This window comes from Chamaea fasciata, unplaced genomic scaffold (assembly GCF_029207755.1).
Source record: "Chamaea fasciata isolate MVZ Bird 193981 ecotype frontalis unplaced genomic scaffold, bChaFas1.0.hap1 SCAF_4, whole genome shotgun sequence".
In the NCBI taxonomy this organism is placed as follows: Eukaryota; Metazoa; Chordata; class Aves; order Passeriformes; family Sylviidae; genus Chamaea; species Chamaea fasciata.
Window position 1 is genome coordinate 21,044,047 of NW_027094089.1, and position 19,490 is coordinate 21,063,536.

The 19,490-nt window shown below is 41.1% G+C and overlaps 1 protein-coding gene across 1 annotated transcript; it reads right to left on the reverse strand.

Annotated features, from left to right (window-relative positions):
* Positions 1 to 2,516: 2,516 nt before the first annotated feature.
* Positions 2,517 to 18,631, reverse strand: SLC45A2 (solute carrier family 45 member 2). Its single transcript, XM_066182336.1, has 7 exons — positions 18,193 to 18,631; positions 16,922 to 17,098; positions 12,991 to 13,316; positions 8,961 to 9,104; positions 7,614 to 7,737; positions 6,579 to 6,784; positions 2,517 to 2,741 (listed from the first exon to the last, which is right to left on the reverse strand). Exons 1-7 carry the CDS (start codon positions 18,629 to 18,631, stop codon positions 2,517 to 2,519), a joined length of 1,641 nt encoding a protein of 546 aa, XP_066038433.1.
* Between the last annotated feature and the right edge of the window lie 859 nt (positions 18,632 to 19,490).

The window sequence follows — 19,490 nt, forward strand, 5'->3', positions numbered from 1 at the left end:
TGTTTTCAGTTACACTTGAGATACATTTTCAAATTCAGAATGAGCACCATCATAGTTTTTTTTTTTGGTTAGACAGTGTTTTCCACATTGTATATACTTTTTTGTCAGTTTGCTATTTCTAACAAGGACTCATAAAAATATTGTTTTGAAGTCCTGGGAACAATATAGGATCATTTTTTATGAAGATTTTTGGAGAAAAGATGACTTTAATGTTTCTGACTTCTGTAGCACGTAGTGGGTTTTAAAGGGAAAGATCACAAGATCATGAGAAATGATAATATGAGTTACTGAAACTATTTCCTCTGAATATATCTGTAAATAAAAGCACTGATATACATGTTGGGTTCTTCTCTCTTAACTCTGCAGGTTCAGAACCCTTCTCACATTGCCATGGATCTGCAGTCCCTTTGTGGGTCTGAGTCAATGCCAGCTCTCTCTTTGTGTAACAGAGTAGGGATAACATTGACCATTTAAACGTTAATGTTCTAATGGTGTTAAACCTCAAAGAAAATATTGACAAAGACATAGGTAAACATTGCGAAATTTCTTTTGCAGCCTCACAGTGGAATCAGAGCTTTATGACCTCAGCTCCTAGTGCACAGGTTTACGTGGTGCCATCCTATAAATATCACCTCCTCCTTTTATCTGTTTTTATGGCTCCATAGATGTCTTGCTCTTCCCTTGAAAATTCATCCTACCAGGAGATACGGAGGAAGTTAATGATGGCATAAAGCTAATTGGGAAGACAAGAGTCCTTAATTTTCTGGCTTCTTCCTGTTTGTCCTGGTTGAGGCCCTTGTGCTTCAGCTGTCTCAGTGCTTCCAAATTGTTTCAAACACAGTCCAGGGGCTCTGTCTTCTCAGGTCTTCTCTTCATTGGTGTGAAATGAAGTGCCACAAACCAAAAGAAACCATAAAACGTGGTTTCTTCAAAAGACAGGATGCAGATACTGTATGAGGTTTGCCACACACTGAGCCCCTTTTGGGGCGTACAGTGGAGACACAGAAAAGGTCTCTGAGGCTCCCACAGGCTCGTTAAAATTAATAAGAATTTACCTAAGGGAAAATTGGTTTTCCTGAGAGTATGTGACTCACTCTACTCTAGGAAAAGGATGAAGCTGATGCATCTCTGCAGGGACACTTGATGCTCAAATGTAACCGTTTATTTTTGGGGTTGTCAGTTCATGTCATGCAGAGCTTCTAAGAGCTGATAAGCTCAACACTGCATTTCTCTGAATGGTGTTGATACATGTGCAACACTAAGAACACAAACAACCATAAACACCATACTTGCCCGTAGTCTCTCAATGTTCATTAACAATATTGCCTTAGTAGATGGCTTCATGTAGCTTAACATATAACATAGTGGATGGATATGACAGTTTTCAGGACAGAGTTAGCACAGTATAAATACAGTATATTGCTTTCACAAACAGGTTTTCAAAACTCTGGCAGTATTATAAAAATAAGAATGAAGCTTCAAATGCAATTAAGTACAAATAACTGGGCTTATATATTTACTGTACAATAATTCCTGATAGTGCTTTGCAGAACTGAATTTATTTACAATATTCTGTAGAGAGCAAATGCCATTTCAGTCAAAGCATGAAGGAAAACAGAGAAAAGAGAGATGCTACTTTAAGGTAAATGCTGTCATGTCCAATGTCAAGATTTATGTGGTCAACCAGCCATCAAATTCTTATGTTGGCTAAGTTTATTTTTCCAATTACAGCATCAGAACTAGGAGGCTACTTTTTAAAGAAGGAAGAAATGACAGCCATTTCCCATGGACATATTTTTAGGTACCTACACATGGATTTGCAAAGCAGCCTTTATGCAGATTTCCCTGACCAGCTCAACCAGTACTTTCACTTCATTTATACAGAAGCAGCAGGATCCAGTACAAAATAGCTACTTTACAGTAATGCTTTTAAACAATAGACTTTGATATTTTTTATATTCCAGTCATTTTTCACACTCAAGTCTGCTTTTGACAGCAGCTGGTAATTAACTGATCCCATTTAGCAGTACCGCTAATAACAGAACTGTACCCTGCATGGCCTCTGACACCTGTTTGAATATCCTGCAGCTTTTGACTAGTGGAGGGAACAGCCCCCAACTTAAGACATTGAAAAACAAGATTAAAAAAAGCTTTCTTCCTAGCTCTGTCCTTTTATATTACTTCAATTTATTGCATTCTTCATCCATTAACTTTCACAAACTGGTAATGAGGAGTTTCATAATGACTCCTGGTGCAGAGCATCAAAATACTGTGGCCACACACACCATCACATGTCACAGCATGTGAACACACTGTGGGTGTGTTTGTGAGTCTGAGGCATTAGGCACCCAGTTTTATCAAGTCTCCATTTCATAAAGCTCTGGAATTGCAACCGATCCAGGGAGGTAAGAGAGGAAGACGTGCCAGTAGTGCCAGCACGGCAACAGCACCAGTGCTACTGACCCAGAAAGAAAACACTCCCCTGGGGAGATTTCTTCCAACTGCTCCTTGCAGTGCTAGTCCACGTAACGAATGCAGAAAGCCACAAAGCAGCAGCCGATCAGCGCCACTGTGGATGCTGAAATCACGGTGACAGCACTGCCAGCAACACTGACCAGGAGCCCCAGGCCCACGCCAAGAATGATCTGGGCGAGCTGGACCATGCAGGTCAGAGCAGCACAGTCGATGCCCTTCCCTCGCCTGTGCTCCCTGGCTTGTTCCCCTTCCTGCAGCTTCAGGCTCTGCAAAGAAGCACAGAACAAACCCCAGAAACGGGGACAGTGTCAGCAACATGCAGCTCTTGCCCAAGACATTGTTATACCCCACAAGGGCAGTAGGACAGGTCAAGAGCTTGTTGCTACCATTCTTTTACCACAGAGGCTACAGAGGTTACCACAGAGATTTTACAAGTAACAGTGAGTTTTCCAAGCTTTCACCAAATTGTCCAGTTTTTCTCATCTGCAGTTTACCCCTCTATCCCTTTTCTTAAGGAAGTAAATGAAAATCGACTGAAAAAATTCTACATTTTCTTCAAGTTCAGGTCAATTTGAGCTCTGTCAAACTGGAGTTTAACAGTACAGGTCATCCTGTAATGGATAATTTAGCTCTGACTCATGGCTGAAGGAGCCATACTATCCTATTATCAAAGAATCATCATAGAATCACAGAATGGTTTGTGTTGGAAGGAGCCTTAAAAGTCATCTTGTTCCAATGCCCTTGCTGTGAGCAGGGACACTTTCCATTATACCAGGATGCTGAAAGGTACATCCAACCTGGCCTTAAACACTTCCAGGGATGGGACATCCAAAACTTCTCTGGACAACCCCACCAGTGCCTCACCACCCACACAGTAAAGAATTTTTTCCTAATCTCTAACCTAAATTTAAAGTTTGAAACCATTAATGCTTGTCCTATCCCTATGTGCCCTTCTGAAAAACCCCTCTCCATTTTTCTTGCAAGCTCCCTTCAAATACTGGAAAGCCACAATTGTGTCAATCTGAAGCCTTCTCTTCTCCAGGCTGAACAATCTCAATTCTCTCAGCCTTTCCTCAGAGAAGAGGTGCTCCAGTCCTATGAACATTATAGTGTCTCTTCTCTGGACTGTCTCCAGCAGGTCCCTGTCCTTCCCGTGCTGGGACCCCAGAGCTGGATGCAGAGCTTCAGCTGGGTCCCCCCAGAGCAGAGCAGAGGGGCAGAATGCCCTCCCTCCCCTGCTGCCCACAGGGCTCTGGATGCAGCCCAGGACACGTTTGGCTCTCTGGGCTGTGAGTGCCATGGCCAGGGCATGTCCAGCCTCACTCACCAGCACCCCCAAGTCCTTCTGGGCAGGGCTGCTCTGGGTCTGTTCATGCCCAGCCTGTGCTGATACTGGGGGTTGTCCCAACCCAGATGCAGCACCAGCACTTGGCCTTGTTAAATCTCATGAGATTCCCCTGGGCCCACTCCTTGAGCTTGTCCAAGTCCCTCTGAATGGCATCCCATCCTTTACCTGTGTCAATTTCATCTTGCTGTCATCTGCAAACCTGCTGAGGGTGCACTCAATCCTTTCATCCATGTCTTTAAAGGAGATATTGAATCACATTGGTCCCAGTACAGACCCTTGAGGGTACCACTTGTCACTGATGTCCCTTTGGATTCTGAGTCATTGACCATGACCCGCTGGATGTGACCATCCAACCACTTTCTTATGCATCTAAGAGTCCATTCATAAAATCCGTCTTTTCAATTTAGAGGGAAGGATCTTGTGAGGAACCACATCCAAAGGCTTTGCAGCAGTGCTGATGTGCCTCACACACATACAGGCAGGAACCTGGAGTTATGCCTCAAAGCACATAAAAGAGATCATACTAAAATACGAATGTAATGCTTCTATTGCTGGGGATGAAAGCAACCTGAAAACAAACATCCAGACTAGGATTCTTCGACACTGCAGAGGACCGCTTGTGTATCTGCTATGATATACATAGCAGAGCAAAAGCCTTCATTTATTATGTCCAAGTGTCTTGCTTATTAGCACCCTGTGAGGCTGGTGGATCACTGGAACAGGTTAACTATAGAGGGCTTGTTGACTCTCTATTTTTAGAATCATCCAAACCAGATCCTGGGCAACCTGCTTCAGGTTGCCCTTCTTGAGCAGGATCTGCATGATCTCTGCGGATCCCTTCCTCCAGAAGGAAACTACTCTGTTTTATTGGGAAATTATGTGATAATTTACATATTTATTTTCTTCCTGTATAGGCTGTTAAATGGAAGAGGCTGTACTCCAACAAGAAGTTCCCACACTGCAGGCCAGTGGCACCGCTGTGTTCTGGTATCTAAATTCTCTTAGCCATTAAAATGCTTTTTGCTTTTTGCAAACCCTTTTACCTTGCCTTTGAGCTACACAAAGCTCACAAGTACTGGAGACAAAAAGTCTCTTCCTAATCCAGTAGAAAAAAAAATTTAATTTGGATCCTAGGGAACAGCAGCACAGAACAGGACCTGAAATGGCAGCATTATAAAACACAGCACATGATTTTGGTAGAGTGCATAGTGGGGAAAAATATCTGCTCCTTATTCTGAAATGATAAAGTCCTAATTTTAGACACTTTTTAAAATAAATTGTATTTATTTTGCTGGGCTGTTCGCAGTGTTCCTATGTGGCGGTAGTTCTGACTACAAATACATGAATCCGCAAATGAATGCACTCTTGTGCTTGATGTTTGCTCTTTATTTTTTTTTCCTATCTTGAACATTATAGAAGATTTGAGCTAAACCTCAACCCAATAATTTAAAATCTAGCAAAGAATTACATATCATTTAACATCTGTCACAGCAAGTACCATACCCCACTGAAGAAACAACTGGCTGTCTTAAAAGTAACACATGAATATATTGGCCTTTAAAGTGTAAAGTTCATGCACACTTTAGCATATTTTATTTCACTTCTGTCTTGAACAGATAAAAATTTTGCATTTTCTCCTTCTCTCTAAATTGGCTGACCTGAGGTTAGAATTGGGATCTCACCCTAACCTGGACTCATTCCCAGTCTTTTGTTTTGTGTTTATAAAACATCATGATCATTCTCTGTTGGAAGGAGCAGAGAAATTAACCAAAAAATTAGGAATCATATATATGAGATATTTGATCTCTTTGAGACATCCTCCTAGCATTCAGTAGAATAATTAAAGAGTTTTGTTGTGTTCATCATTCAGATGCTGGTGAAAGCTGTACAGAACAGTGGGACATGTTGTCTAGCACTTGATCTAGCCCTGTGCTGCTTTCAACTGTTTTATGTGGTTTTCCAATGGTTCAACATTGCCTTTCTTAATTTCGTCAGATGTCCCAAGATATACTGAGAACTTTTCCTAATTTCTTCCAGCTCTCCTTAATCTTTCTTGTTTCCAGCTGTTTGACTAACTTAACAGACTTGAGAGAACTTTTCCATTAAAGAACTCAACACTTTACAATACATGTAGATCCTGCTGTGCCCAGTAACATAATACGAGGTGTGCAAGTTTTTCCAGATTTTCCTTGGAAACAGGATTTAAGGCCATGGAGAACAAAAACCCAACCACAGACATTTAGAAAGATAATGAGAATGTGGTATATGATTTAATACTGAACTATATAAAGCTACTTCTACTTGAATGTCATTTGTTTAGCAGCTAAGAGCTTTTGTAGCATTTTGCAGTTACCTTAAAGTTCTGACAGCCTTTACAGGCTTGTTATTAATCTCAGGCACTCAGAAGTCAAATCCTCTGATAATGTGGCTGGACGGAAGGATATAAGAAAGGCAGGACTTGAAGGCAACACAAGCGGAGCCCTGTTACGTCCTTACTGCCTGAACATGTACTGTGATTGCTTTGTTTCAGATGTGATGATAAATAAATATTTGTTTAATTGAAGGCATGTTTGGAGAGTTTGGAGCTGGGATGTTGACTCTCTCTATCAGAAACCTCTCATTCATGTGCGTCATTATTATTAGTTCAAAATTAAAATGAAAAGCTGCTCACCATATCTATCCAGTTTACCCCCAAAACAGGTTGAACACACACAGACAGATATAAACTTAATGCTTCTTGAGACATTGCACTCACCTCTTCTTCCCTGTGGTACTCTGCAATGAGGTGGAATGGAACTGTGTACAATGTGCTGGACATGACTCCAAAGAGTGAACAAAGAGCCAGAGTGGAATAGACATTGGGAAACAAGCCAATTAATCCAGTACCCAGTCCAAAAAATAGGTATCCAATGAAATAAAGTCCCTTTAATCCTATGTATGGCAGAAGGACTTTCTGCAAGTCTGTAAAAAGAAAGCAAAATTGCTGCTAAAATTAAAAAAAAACAGGTCACATTTTATCAGGGTGTTCCTTTTAAGGCATTGTATTTTGTAAAATGCAATGAAAGAGATAATCTTAATGATTTTGGAAATTACCTCAGATTATTGTAGGTATAAACTTGCCAAAGAATACTTGCTCACACCACCCAGAGCTCAACCTGCAGCTCACACTGCAGTCGCACCCAGAGACACTTCTGCTGAATAGATGTTCATGCACAGAAAGACCACACAGAAATGCCTGCAGTTAAGCTCCAAAGGTGAAAACATTTCCCTCAAGCCCCTTCAGATGCTCAAATCAACCCCCAAAATGCTACTTATTTGAGTTTTTAGATCACAAGTAATTTTTTTATTCCTTGGGAAAAGTTATGGTGAAATCCAGCTGGGGAGCTGTGCCAGGATGTTTACACATAATTTTGCAGAGCAAGATTCAAGCTCCTGGCAAGACTTTCTGCAAGGGGAATGCAAATGGGGAGAGGCCACCTTTGAGAGCCTACAGCTAAGCATTGCTAAGTGAAAGAACATCTAAGAATTTGATGTGGCAGTTAATTTCAGAATGATTTTCAGTGTTCAGGGTCAGTTCCTGTGCAGAACAATGTCTTACTCCCAAAGTGACCCCTCATTATACGTTCAGGAACTGTTTGGGTTAAGATATGAGTTTCTAACAATGCTGAGAATGTAACATTCCTTAAAGCTTTAACGTAGAAAAAAATCCAGGTAATTTGGCATCTCTTTATGGTTTTTAAACAATAGCAAACAGCAAATCCAGCGTTTGAGTTCATTCATGGGTACTTACAAGAGTAGACTGATGAAGAAATTGCATTGATGCACAGTCCCCAGCATCCCATTTCTACCCCAGTTTTGTACGTAAGGTAAAGTGTGGAGTTGTGAGGTGCATAAGGATTCCCGTGGTACACAACCTGAAACAGACCATGAAAGTCACAGAAGGCAGGGATGGCTGCATGTAGAGAATGCCTCCTTCTTATGGGCACAGGGCCCATCCCTGGTAGGGAGCACCCAAGAAATCTGCAAAGCAGTGTTGTAACCACCCATTTGTAATTCTCCAGGTTTCACACTATGTCTCCTGGACTATAACATGCCAGACTCCACCTCATTTTTTACCCTCTGCCTTTTCCTGGACTGTCTACTTTACACTGATACTTTACACTCATTTGCTCTTTTACCTTTTGGGCGTCTCACTTCCAACTAACTTTCTCTCTCCACTTCTGCCTTCTTGCCTTAGCCTTTCTTTCCCTAATTTATCTACATTTTTTTCCTGTTTTCTCTTTCAGGTTTACCTCAACACACTCATTTTTTCACATAGTTATTGTCTTATTGAGTAACCTTTCAAGACAAGCAAAACTTTTCTTTCAGTTGTTAATCTACACTGCAAGAAGAAAAACCCTCCCTCTTTGCCTTGCCTACAAAGACAAAAAAGGTAAGGAAATGGGAGTACTGCGTGGAAACCACAGAAGAGCAGGGAGTGGCAGTGAGAGATTTGTGCCAGGAGCATATTAGTACTCCGGAAGAAGGGAGGCAGACACATCCATATAGGCAAGAATCACTGTCAAGGACATACAGTCCCTGGAAATGGCATGGAAAAGGCACCACTGGGTATTGTGAAGGCAAACAGTGGCTGAGAAAAGGGACTCAGGGCAGAAAAATGCAAGAAGATAAAACTTTCTGCTACCAAGTAACTCCCTGTGTGCAAAGAGCTGCACGGCCTGAGGCCAGGGAGGCTGCAGTGCAGGTGAGGGGCTTTGTGCGGATGCTGAACACACACCAGGATAACACCAGCTGCATCCAAACACTGCCCAGCTAGAAAACCTGCCCATATGGGAGCAGCTCTGAAGCCAAAGCAGAAAATGGATGTGTTTCAACCAGCTCTGAGAGCTTCACTTGGAACAGTTAGATACAAACAGCCTTACAAATACGAAAGGTTTTCCCCAATGATTTCACAGACAGGCTTGGAACAAGGGCCTGACCTTAATTAGCTGGTTTACAAAACTATTGTTGAGCCATCCAGATATGAATGGCTCTGACACCAGTGTAATTTCCTCAGGATAGTGACACCATTTCATTTCTTTTTGATGGAGGAGGAGATGCTACAAGGAAGGAGTAGTAAGATGATTTTAGGCTTTACCTGTCCCATGAAATCTGTGAAGAAGAGCATGTTGGACAAGAAAGCCATCCATCCAAAGAGGTGGCTCACACACAGCCAGCGATAGTGGGATGGCATGCTTAAAAGTGTCTTCAGGAGTGACTTAAGGGTCATCTTCCTTTTTTCCTAAAAGCAAATATTCAAGAATAATACAGTATTATTGTCCTGAAGGCCAATGAATTAGCTGACAGCAAATGAAGAAGGCTTTAGTAGCACCTTTTCATTGCTAAACTTCCTAAGGCTTTTCTTTTTTGCTAGGAAGGGTTGCTTGGGTACTGAGTTTCCTTAAATTTATAAAATGCACAGAAACTATGGAAGAGATGGAGTATACCAGCAGGAATGTAACATTTCTTGCTGTTATAATCAGGACAATTATTTACATGTAGAATCACAGGGAAATTTTCTGCCAAAGCAGACACAGAGGTAAACAAACCCCACTATGAACCAACAACAGAAACAATCGGGAAAAAACAACAACAAAAACAAACAAACAAACAAAACAAAACAAAACAAAACAAAACAACATTTCTTTATAGGTACCATCAGCTTTACACTGAAAATTTAAAGCTGACCCAGAAAAACGTTATGCTCAAAATACTTCCTGGAAATTAAAATGTGTCAGTTGTGGATTTCTGAGCATTTCTGAGACCTTATTCCCTTTCCATTCTGTGTGCTAAATTCCCTAGGAAACTTCTTTTTCTAAGGAAACTTCTACCTCTTCAGGCATATAATGAGATTTCCACTAGGCGCTGTCCTTGAAGCAGGGAGAAGCTGTGGTTCACCATGGCAGCACATAGAGAATGTGAACTCCAGCATCTGAACACCTCATAGCATGGAGGAAATAACTCATTTCACAATCAAAACTTAATTGGTGCTGGTTAATAAATCTCACTGATGACGAAAATCAAATTTTCTCACCACCTTTAATACCCCATGTTATCTCCCTCCTTGTCTCAACCCTGTGCCCCAAAACTCTCAGTTTCTTTTTCAGTCACATTCATCAGATCATTTGTACTGTTTTTTTTTTTTTTTTAGCTACTGTAGGTATGCTTGATATCATGTATTTTGACACATCATTCTCCCTGTATTAAAGCTCCTGCATGGTTCACTGCTTTTAAGGAGAAAAAAAAAAGATACTATTTTAACTGTGCATGATGGAAAACTTCCAATTTTCTCTCATCATATTTGGAGACAACAGTGTTGGGAGAGATAGTAAGGGAAGATGCATGTTATAAAATGTGGAAGGACTGCAAAAATTATGCTAATTACTGGAAACTCCTGGACTGGATCTTATCTTCAATTTGCTGTAAGATGTCATTTTTTCCTTTCTTACTTCAGTGTTGTACTTTTCACAATTCTACTTTCCTTTGAACTAGGCTATGCTACAAGCTACTCCATGAATAATCACCACATATAAAGTTAGAAAATACTTTGCTTCAGTGTGAGGTTTTTAATCCTCATAGGAATGCCAAAATTCAAGTTGCTGACTTCCACCTTGGACTGCATATTGTCCAAATCCCTTGGAATTTCTCATGGCATCACTGTCTTTTTTAAACAGGGTAAGCTTTATATTCTTCCACAATTATAAAAAGAAAGCAAACAAAAAAAATTCCAGATTGACTCATTCGCAAGTATAATTACTATTGTTTGACTTGGCTTAATTTACTTTGCAATTCTCCCACACTGCTTTTTAAAATAACCTTTCCAATCAGTTTTAAGATAAGGTCATGGAACTACAAAGGACACTGCAGTGACTACAAACAATAATTTGACAGCTAGATAGAAATTTTTTCTTTCTAGTTAGATATTCCAGAGAGTGGAAATGGAAACCAAAAATGTTTAATGCACACATTGAAAACATACCAGCTCACAAACTGCATGCTAATTTAAATAATGTGCTAAAGTTTGGCTCTGTTTAAGTGCCTTAACCTTCAAAAGCTCACAATACCAAATAGTGTCTACAAACCACTACAACTCAGGGCATAAGATAATAAGAATACAGAGGAAGCAATATGACTTGGGTTTTGTGGCAATGGGCCCTGAATAATTTGGCACCATTAAAAAGAATCCAAGGCTAATTGCTTTGGGTGTCTGTTCATACTGTAACAGGTCAAATCTCATTAATGATCATGTTAGCTACTAGCATCTGAGAGCATAGGCCTTAATTTAGAAGAAATATAGCCATGATGCCTGTAATAATAATAATAATAATAATAATAATAATAATAATAATAATAATAATAAAAGAGACAGAAAAACAGGAAGCCAAACCATTTCTTCAAGGAAGTGATTATGGTAATGAATGAACTCAGCAAACATGTGCCACAGTAGACAGATCATTAAAGCAGTGAGTGTCTAGAATTCATACACACAAAGAAATGCACATCAAAGAAACATGAGACTGATCAAAGCACTGGGGGACTCTAGCAGGCTGCCCAGCCTGGTCAGACAGGAGGCCAATGGCACAGGCTTGCCCACACTGGATAGCACAGATTCCCCTCTGGTGTCAGACATGCATCTCCATGTTACTCATGGTACTGACTCCATGGAATTACTCCTTGCCAAGGCAGAGGCTACCCCAAACCACAGTCTGCTACCCCCCCTTTCACTGCATCACTCTCTCATCTTCATTTGCCTTCTCCTTTTTTAGAGCCTACACAGTCCAAGCAAATGATGATGCTCAGTATCTCTAACAGCTCGGAGGATGCTTAGAGTGAACAGGGCTGGTGAAGGATGCTGGCTCCTCAAGCTGGCCTGCAGTGGGGAAGTACAGACAGCATCACAGTGGTCTTGTCAGATTCTCCCCATAACTGTTGCCTTGCTGTCTGCCCCACTCTGTATTTGCCTGGCATTCTCATCAGACAATGCTCATTTCATAAGTCGTGCATCTGGTGTAATAATATTTTTCTTCTGGTTAGAAATACCAAGTGCTATTTTAAAACAAATTACAAATAGTAAAATATAATAAATCCCCTTTATTTATAGATTAAATAAGCGTATTGCTTTCTTACTTATGACCATTTGCACATTCTTCGTATGTTTTACCTCATTTATCAAACGTTTCTACCAGTGTATCAGGGATGGATAAAATGCATAATCCCAAGAAATCAGAAGTGAAATCAAATGAGAAGCAATTGTATCACCACTATTGCATTATACTTTGCTTACCTAGGGTCCCATGAGATAGACATGAGGATTTCTAGCACTAAAAGTCATCAACCAAACAGTAAAAATTATCACCTCTTCCCTAGACCATGCTAGAAGTGGGCTCCCCAGATATTTTTCTGGTAGATTCATCTCTTCCTCTGTGTCTTTGGTTGAAGAAATCTCTCATAAAATGCATCAGAAACAAAATAACAGTGAGGATTTTAAAATACTCACTGTTCTCTTGCACCTCAAAATTCTGCCAAAGGCACAGATACAATATCACTCAAAATAAAATTCAAACTCTGGTAGCAAGGTAGTACTGCTGTAGAAGTAGCAATTTTAAACACATTAGTGCTCAATGAAATGCTGAGCAGCAGAAAACCCAAATGTTTACTAGGCAGGGAACATACATTTCACATGTACTATGTACAAAATTGTGTGGACTTCAGAGAGAATTAGAGATCTACATCAAAGATTAATATGTTCTGTAGTTTTTTTCCACAATTTCATGCTAGTTATATCAAGACTAAAGGATAAAGTAGATACAATTGACAAAATTCACATGAGGAGGACATCAAGAGACTGACATTGAGCAGGCAGCTGAGCCAGGTTCTCCCTCATCCCTGCCAATGGATCAAAGCATCAGAACTAGCTTGTCTCATCCCTCTTGCGGGCAATACTTTCTAAAGAAAAGAAAAAAAAAAAAAAAAGGCAGCAGGCTTTCTCCTGTCCCTGTAACCTAGTGGAGGGTTCTTTTCTGTGCATGTGAAAGAACTCCATTACAAACAATCAACATTAGCTAATTAAGGGGTCTCTCTAATTAAGGATGCAAAGATACGTCCCATAAAATCATCTCTGCACTCACCTCTGTGCGTGACGCAACCATGCATTTCCCTGGCTTGGCTGCAGCCTTGATTTCAGTACATGTTGATTTTAAGTAACCATTCTTAATTTCCTCCTCTATGGAATTGTATTTATGGGGTTCAGTAACTTCCAACAAGAACTTTGCCTCTTCGTTTTCATATCTGAGTGGGACTTCAGGAATACTGCACAGATGTAGGGTAAGGGAGATTATGAAAACCAAGGCTGCGAAGAAGAAAATCACCTGGAATTCTGATGCCAGGGTATATCCTAGTATAGTTTGACCCCAGTCCATAGCACCTGTAAGGTAACCCAGGGCTCCTCCCAAACCTAAAATGGTGAGGGGAGAAAAAGAAAAAAAAAAGTCTACTGGCATTGATAAAATAAGCAAAGAGTACATAATACCCTCAATATGTCATGCCCTCTAGAAATGATGGAATAATCACTCTTTGGATATTTTTCACAAAAGATAGGAATAGTGAGCTAATCACATACATGAGCAGTTACTAAAACATCTCTTTTAAAATCTCCTAAGATTTGTCAGGCAGAGCTCTCCAGAAATTGCCTGAACATACAGCAACATAGGGTCCATCTCTTTTTTTGACTCTTTGAAGTGGTAAATAATACAAGTAAAACTAAATAAAATCCTACAAAAATTATGTGGTTTTCTTTTTTCATTTTCACAGAACAAACATTTTTAAAATTATATTGAGACTATCTATAGTTTAGAATTTGTAAAATGCATTTTATTTAGCTTAGTCCAAACAGAAATACTGCCTCCATGTGAATTTTTTAAAAAATTAAATAAACCCAAAGGCATTGTTTTGTACGTGTACAAATCCAAGTACCACACCACTTGGAAAAGAAAACAGAAAGGAACAAATATAAGTGCATAATCCCCTTTACTAATCTTCTCAGAAGAGGGAGACTGAAAGGTAAAATGAGAACGCTACTTTGTGTCTTGAAGTTAATAAATCCAGTTTTCAGTCAGTTTGGGTTTTTTACAGTTTCTTCTGCTTGTTATTAGTGCACACAGAGATGCACAGGAATGTGTCCTCTGTTACATTCAGTACAGAGCTCTGGTAGGAGTGACACCTTTGTAGAATCCTGACATCTTGTTAACCAGGTTGCTCTGGGGGATGGGTGGTTGGGAATTCCACAGGATAGGCACTTGACAAGAACATGGGAGCATTTCTACCCCTCTGCTTAGGAGAACTGATAACAGTGTACAGCAAAGGCCCGCACCTAACAAAAACTAACAGCACCTGCACTTGCTACCCAACAAAACATGGGATTTTCACTTCATTCTGGGCTTTCTATACTTTCTTTGCCCTCATGGGTCTGATTATGGCTGTCCTTCATTGTGTCCTGTGGTATTTCACAGAGGACTGTATCTTTGCTTGTTCTCATAAAAACCAATTATGCTAATATCCTTTTAAAGAAAATCTACACTACACATTATCAGTGTATGTTTGCAGAGAGAATGTTTGACATTCAAGGATGTCTTTGCGTGCTGTTTTGAAAAAGAAGCATCATGATCTTGGAATGCAGTCTGAATGCTGAGTTGTTGGATGTGTGTATTCTTTCTTCCACTTGAATGGGTGGCCATGGGTTTCATAACTGCAAAGCTATCAAGTTTCATGGTCAAACCTAAACTGAAGGCAAACTGGAAAGTAAAATCTCAGAAATATTAAGGATGGATGGATGGATGGATGGATGGATGGATGGATGGATGGATGGAGGGATGGGAGGGAGGGAGGGAGGGAGGGAGGGAGGGAGGGAGGGAGGGAGGGAGGAAGGAAGGAAGGAAGGAAGGAAGGAAGGAAGGAAGGAAGGAAGGAAGGAAGGAAGGAAGGAAGGAAGGAAGGAAGGAAGGAAGGAAGGAAGGAAGGAAGGAAGGAAGGAAGGAAGGAAGGAAGGAAGGAAGGAAGGAAGGAAGGAAGGAAGGAAGGAAGGAAGGAAGGAAGGAAGGAAGGAAGGAAGGAAGGAAGGAAGGAAGGAAGGAAGGAAGGAAGGAAGGAAGGAAGGAAAAAGAAATAATATCTAAAACAGAAACTGGGAAAGAAATGGGAAGATTGCAGTCTGTGTCTAATAGGGATAAAATAGGGAATGATAAATGTAAACTGTAGGGAATGGATATTAATATTACCATTTAAGGAAAACTAACACCAAGGCCAATGAATTGCTGGCGAAAACTGTCATGGGAGGCTGTAGAACTCCAATCAAGGGAGGATTTCAACACCAGACCAGGGAACTTTCTGTTAGGAAGGGTTAAGATATTGATGAACTTGCTATGGAGAGCACAGGATGCTGGACCAAGTCACACGCATTATCCCAGTCTTATTTCATGTTATTTGTCCCACATCCCTTTTCACAGCTCTGTACACTGGATCAGCTAAATCTGTAGCTTCAAACTTGGCGACTTTTTAGTATCATCCAAAAAAAATTGCAACCAGAGTTGTACTGAATATACATAGAAACTCACTCCTCTCACTGTCCAAAAAAGTGATTCTTTAGCATTTTGTCTGTTTCTAATGGGTAATATGGATTTTATTCCCATATGGCTTTAAGATCACCTTATAATCTGTGTTCCTGGACACAAGTATTTCATGTGTCCAAAACTGGCCTGTTGTCAGTACCTACTACACCTTGCTCCTTGAACAGAGTAACTGCCACTGAGTCTATATCTCCCTGCTCCTGGTGGGGGCTCAGCAGCCACAAAAATCTGCTGTAACAAAAAGATTATATGACTTCTTATGTAGTCTGCTTTCTGTCTAGTGCTTTCACAGGGATTACTCTCAGATGTGGCAGGAGGTTCCTCCTGGGTCACTTCACGGGTACAAGGCCTTAGGTGTCTTCCTGTGCATTTCCTCAACACAGGGCTCACATTGTACCAATGATGTCATAGAATCAATGTTAAGGGGTTGGAATCGACCTTAGAGATCATCCAGTCTCACCCACTCTGCCACTGGCAGGGAGACCTTTCACTAGACCAGGCTGCTCAAGGCCTCATTCACCCTGGCCCGGAACACAGACAGGGTTGGGCATCGAATAACCTCCCTGGACAACCTATTCCAGTGTCTCACACCCTCACAGGGAAGAATTTCCTCCTAACATCTAGCCTAAATTTCCCCTTATCTTCCCTCTCCAGAGACCCCCCTCCAGCTTCCCTGTGGCCCCCCTTCAGACACTGGAAGGTTCCTATGAGATCTCCCTACAACCTTCTCTTCTCCAGGCTGAACAGCCCTAGTTTTCTCAGCCTGTCTTCATAGGGGAGGTGCTCCAGTCTCCTTATCAACTTTCTGGCCTTTCTTTGGACTTGCTCCAACAGTTATGTGTCCTTCTGTAACTTGGCAACATTCCAAAAATGTACAAAGGCAAATGAAGGTGTTTACTTCATTTGCTGGAACTTGCACTGAACCACTTGGGCCTATTTTGTGGGAGTTGTGAATTTCTGAATTTTACACAGAACTCCTTTTCTATACAGCATATACTGGCACATTGCTGAAGAATGGAAATCAATTGGGTTGTGCAGCTTCTGTTCTATGTCACATGACAAGCCAAAAATATTATTTTTATGCTCAACAGCAATGAAGCAAGCTACATTCATTAACGTTTGCCTCAGCAAAAACTAGAAAAAAACGCAAAACAAACTGAACAAACACTACTTCACTTTTTAATATAACTAACTACTCTTAAATCATGTCTGTGTTGCTGTAATTGTTTGTGCCTGCAGTCTTCTTCAGAATTCTTGTGGAGCAATCACAGGTTGCTGTTCTCTGCAGTAGTGAAAACCCAGCAACAAAAGTCTTGTGACTGAAGTGCAGGATTAGATGATCGGTTCATTCAAGATTAGAAACACAGTGACAATAAAATCCATGCAATTACCTTCCCCTCCTTTGAGAGGTAGGGAGAAAAAGAAGGGATCAGTGTACCTGTAAAGAGGGCGTGGTAATGCAGACCCTTCTCTTTATCCTGATGAGAGCAGACATCAAATAAATACGCTTTGATGGGACCATCAACAAAATCAGCTGCAAAATCAAAAAGTACTACTCCCAGCATAGTAATGATTATTGCCCACATCCGCTGCTTTTCTCTCTCATGGATGAAAGCTAAAAAAAGAAAAACACCCTCATTCTGACAGCAACAGTGCCATGTTCTGCAAAACCACATTTAGTCTTTCCCGATACCTCAAAATCTAAACAATGACTGGTTACGCCAGAGAGTCCAGCGACACCAAAATCTCATCAGAGAAGCAGGAGAGCTGAGTCTGTGTAGTGCTGAGCTGGGCTAGGTTGACTTATTGCATTGAGTCAGCAGCACATGCTCAGAATGCTTCATGCTCCAGTCAAGAGCATCACTATTCCTAATCTATTTCTTTACAACTTCAAGGCATGCTCTGGTAGCCTAATACATGCATTTTGTAATACTTTTAGTTTATTCTCTTTGTCCCACCCTTATATTGTTTTAGATAATAAAGAGTTGACTGCAACATCTCTTCTGGGTAAATGAAATCAAGTATATTCAACATCAATAATATCGAGGAAGAAAGAATAAATCAGTCCATAAAACACACACTTCCTCCATCTGCCTAGTCAGCAACGACTTTCTATCAAGACTTTAAGAAGCTACATCCCAAGCTAAAATGCAAAAATAGGGATGTCACTCCTATTTGTTTTGCATGTTTCATCTGCAACAAGGTTTCCAAACAGTTAAGAATTTTTGTTTTTCACCAGAACAACACAGTCTTGAGTCAAGCTGTGCTGCAATAATTAAAGGTGAGTATTTTGAATACTAATCCATCTAAAATAGGGATGAACAGGGATTCAGTTTGGATATGTATAACATCACAAAAACAATATTATTTTTTAAGCTAACAAGGTAGATCTCAGCTCAAAAAAACTTCCATGACCTAAGCAAATCTTTACCTCTAGGAGCTTACCAGGCTACCAAACCAACATGTAACAGACTGCAATCACATGCACAGGCTACAGAACACTATGCACAGGCTACATAACATACAGTGTTAGGATTGAATGTACACAAAGATTACAGTGCTCTCCAGCTCCTTCAGGGCACCTGAGTCACATGATACCAAATTTTAACAGCATATTTTAAGAAGACAAAGGGGAATCCCTCTCCTTTTTCTGATTCGAAAGGCTAGGATGAGTTTTGTCTGTCAGCATAGCACAAGCCCCTCACTCACCTGAGATCATCACGTCCCCATTGAGGTACAAAGCCATGCCTAACAGCATTATGATGCCCAGACCCAGAATGTAAGGTCGCCTCCTGCCCCAGCTACAGGTGCAGTGATCACTGGCTGAACCTACCACGGGCTGCAGCACGAAGCCCAGGATAGGGCTGATGAGCCACACGAGGCTGTAGAGGTTCTTGGGCAGCCCTACACTGAGCAGTACGGGTGTGACAAAGGCGGCCTCCACGGCATAGCAGAACTCCCGGCCGAACATGGCCATGCTGTGCATGATCAGCCTTCCCACCGCTCGCCTCCTTGGCACCACTGCTCCAGTCCTCATCTCTGACTGCCTCGGAGCTTCCTCCTTCTCTCTGGTGCCATCCATGTCGGCCTTGGCCACTCCGGAGGTCGGCAGAAGAGCCCCGTGGAAGCTCTCTTCGGTTAAGGTCATAGCTCCAGCTGCGAGCAGTGCCGTGGCGAGCTGGTGCTGCCTGCTCCGGCTGACATGGGGCCCAGATCATATGCCGGGTGGGATCAGTCTGTGCTGGGGGAGGGACTCACATACTTTCATGGCTCTCTGATCACAAGTTATGCCAGGAAGGGGGCGGGGTGTGTTCACAATTGCAGATCTGAGCTTTTGGGCGTCTGCACTGCTCCCAACTATCCACAACTAAGGAATTACTGTTTACGCATGAAGCACACATATAATGGGAACATACATCACATGGTGTGGGCACAGGATTAGCCTGACACAAAGCTGTTCCTCTTGTTTTAAGATCTCGCTGTAAGACGGCAGTGACACCAGGAACCTAGTCCTCATCTTTCCATTCAGCAAACATGAGCATCAGACCATTCTGTGCTGACTAACCTGGGAAGAAAAATCTGTATCTATCCAGAAAAGGATTTCAATGCACTTCATACCAATGAGTAAGTGAACCTATCCCACTGCCCTTCTTAGAGGCAGATACAAAGCTTGACAGAAATCTGTTAAGCAGCAACTGATGGCTACTTTTTTATATGTGCTGCATAATGCCCTCAAAAGAACTAATTATTTCCTGATTTCTGAAAAAAAAAAAAAAGAATATCAGAGTTACTTTGAGGGGAATTTTTTAAAAAGCCTTACTTGCCAGGGAAAGGCCTTAGAAGAAACCTGTTATGACCTTACTCAAGCTGTATCTTTCAGGTTAGCCACCTGAGTGAAGCAGCTGATCCAACCTTATCCTGAAGCAACACGAGGTTTCAAATTGGTATCAGTAATTTTGGTTTCAAAACTTATCCATAATGGACATCAAAACTGACAAGGCTGATTT

Bases quoted from the DNA above. Each gene is read 5' to 3' on its own strand.
- SLC45A2 (XM_066182336.1), bottom strand. From the start codon at position 18,631: ATGACCTTAACCGAAGAGAGCTTCCACGGGGCTCTTCTGCCGACCTCC. The intron at 17,099-18,192 runs GTGAGTGAGGGG...TTCTTTTTTTAG, and splicing joins TGGGGACGTGATGATCTCAG to CTTTCATCCATGAGAGAGAA. The intron at 6,785-7,613 runs GTAAGTACCCAT...TTCTTTTTACAG, and splicing joins TTCTTCATCAGTCTACTCTT to ACTTGCAGAAAGTCCTTCTG.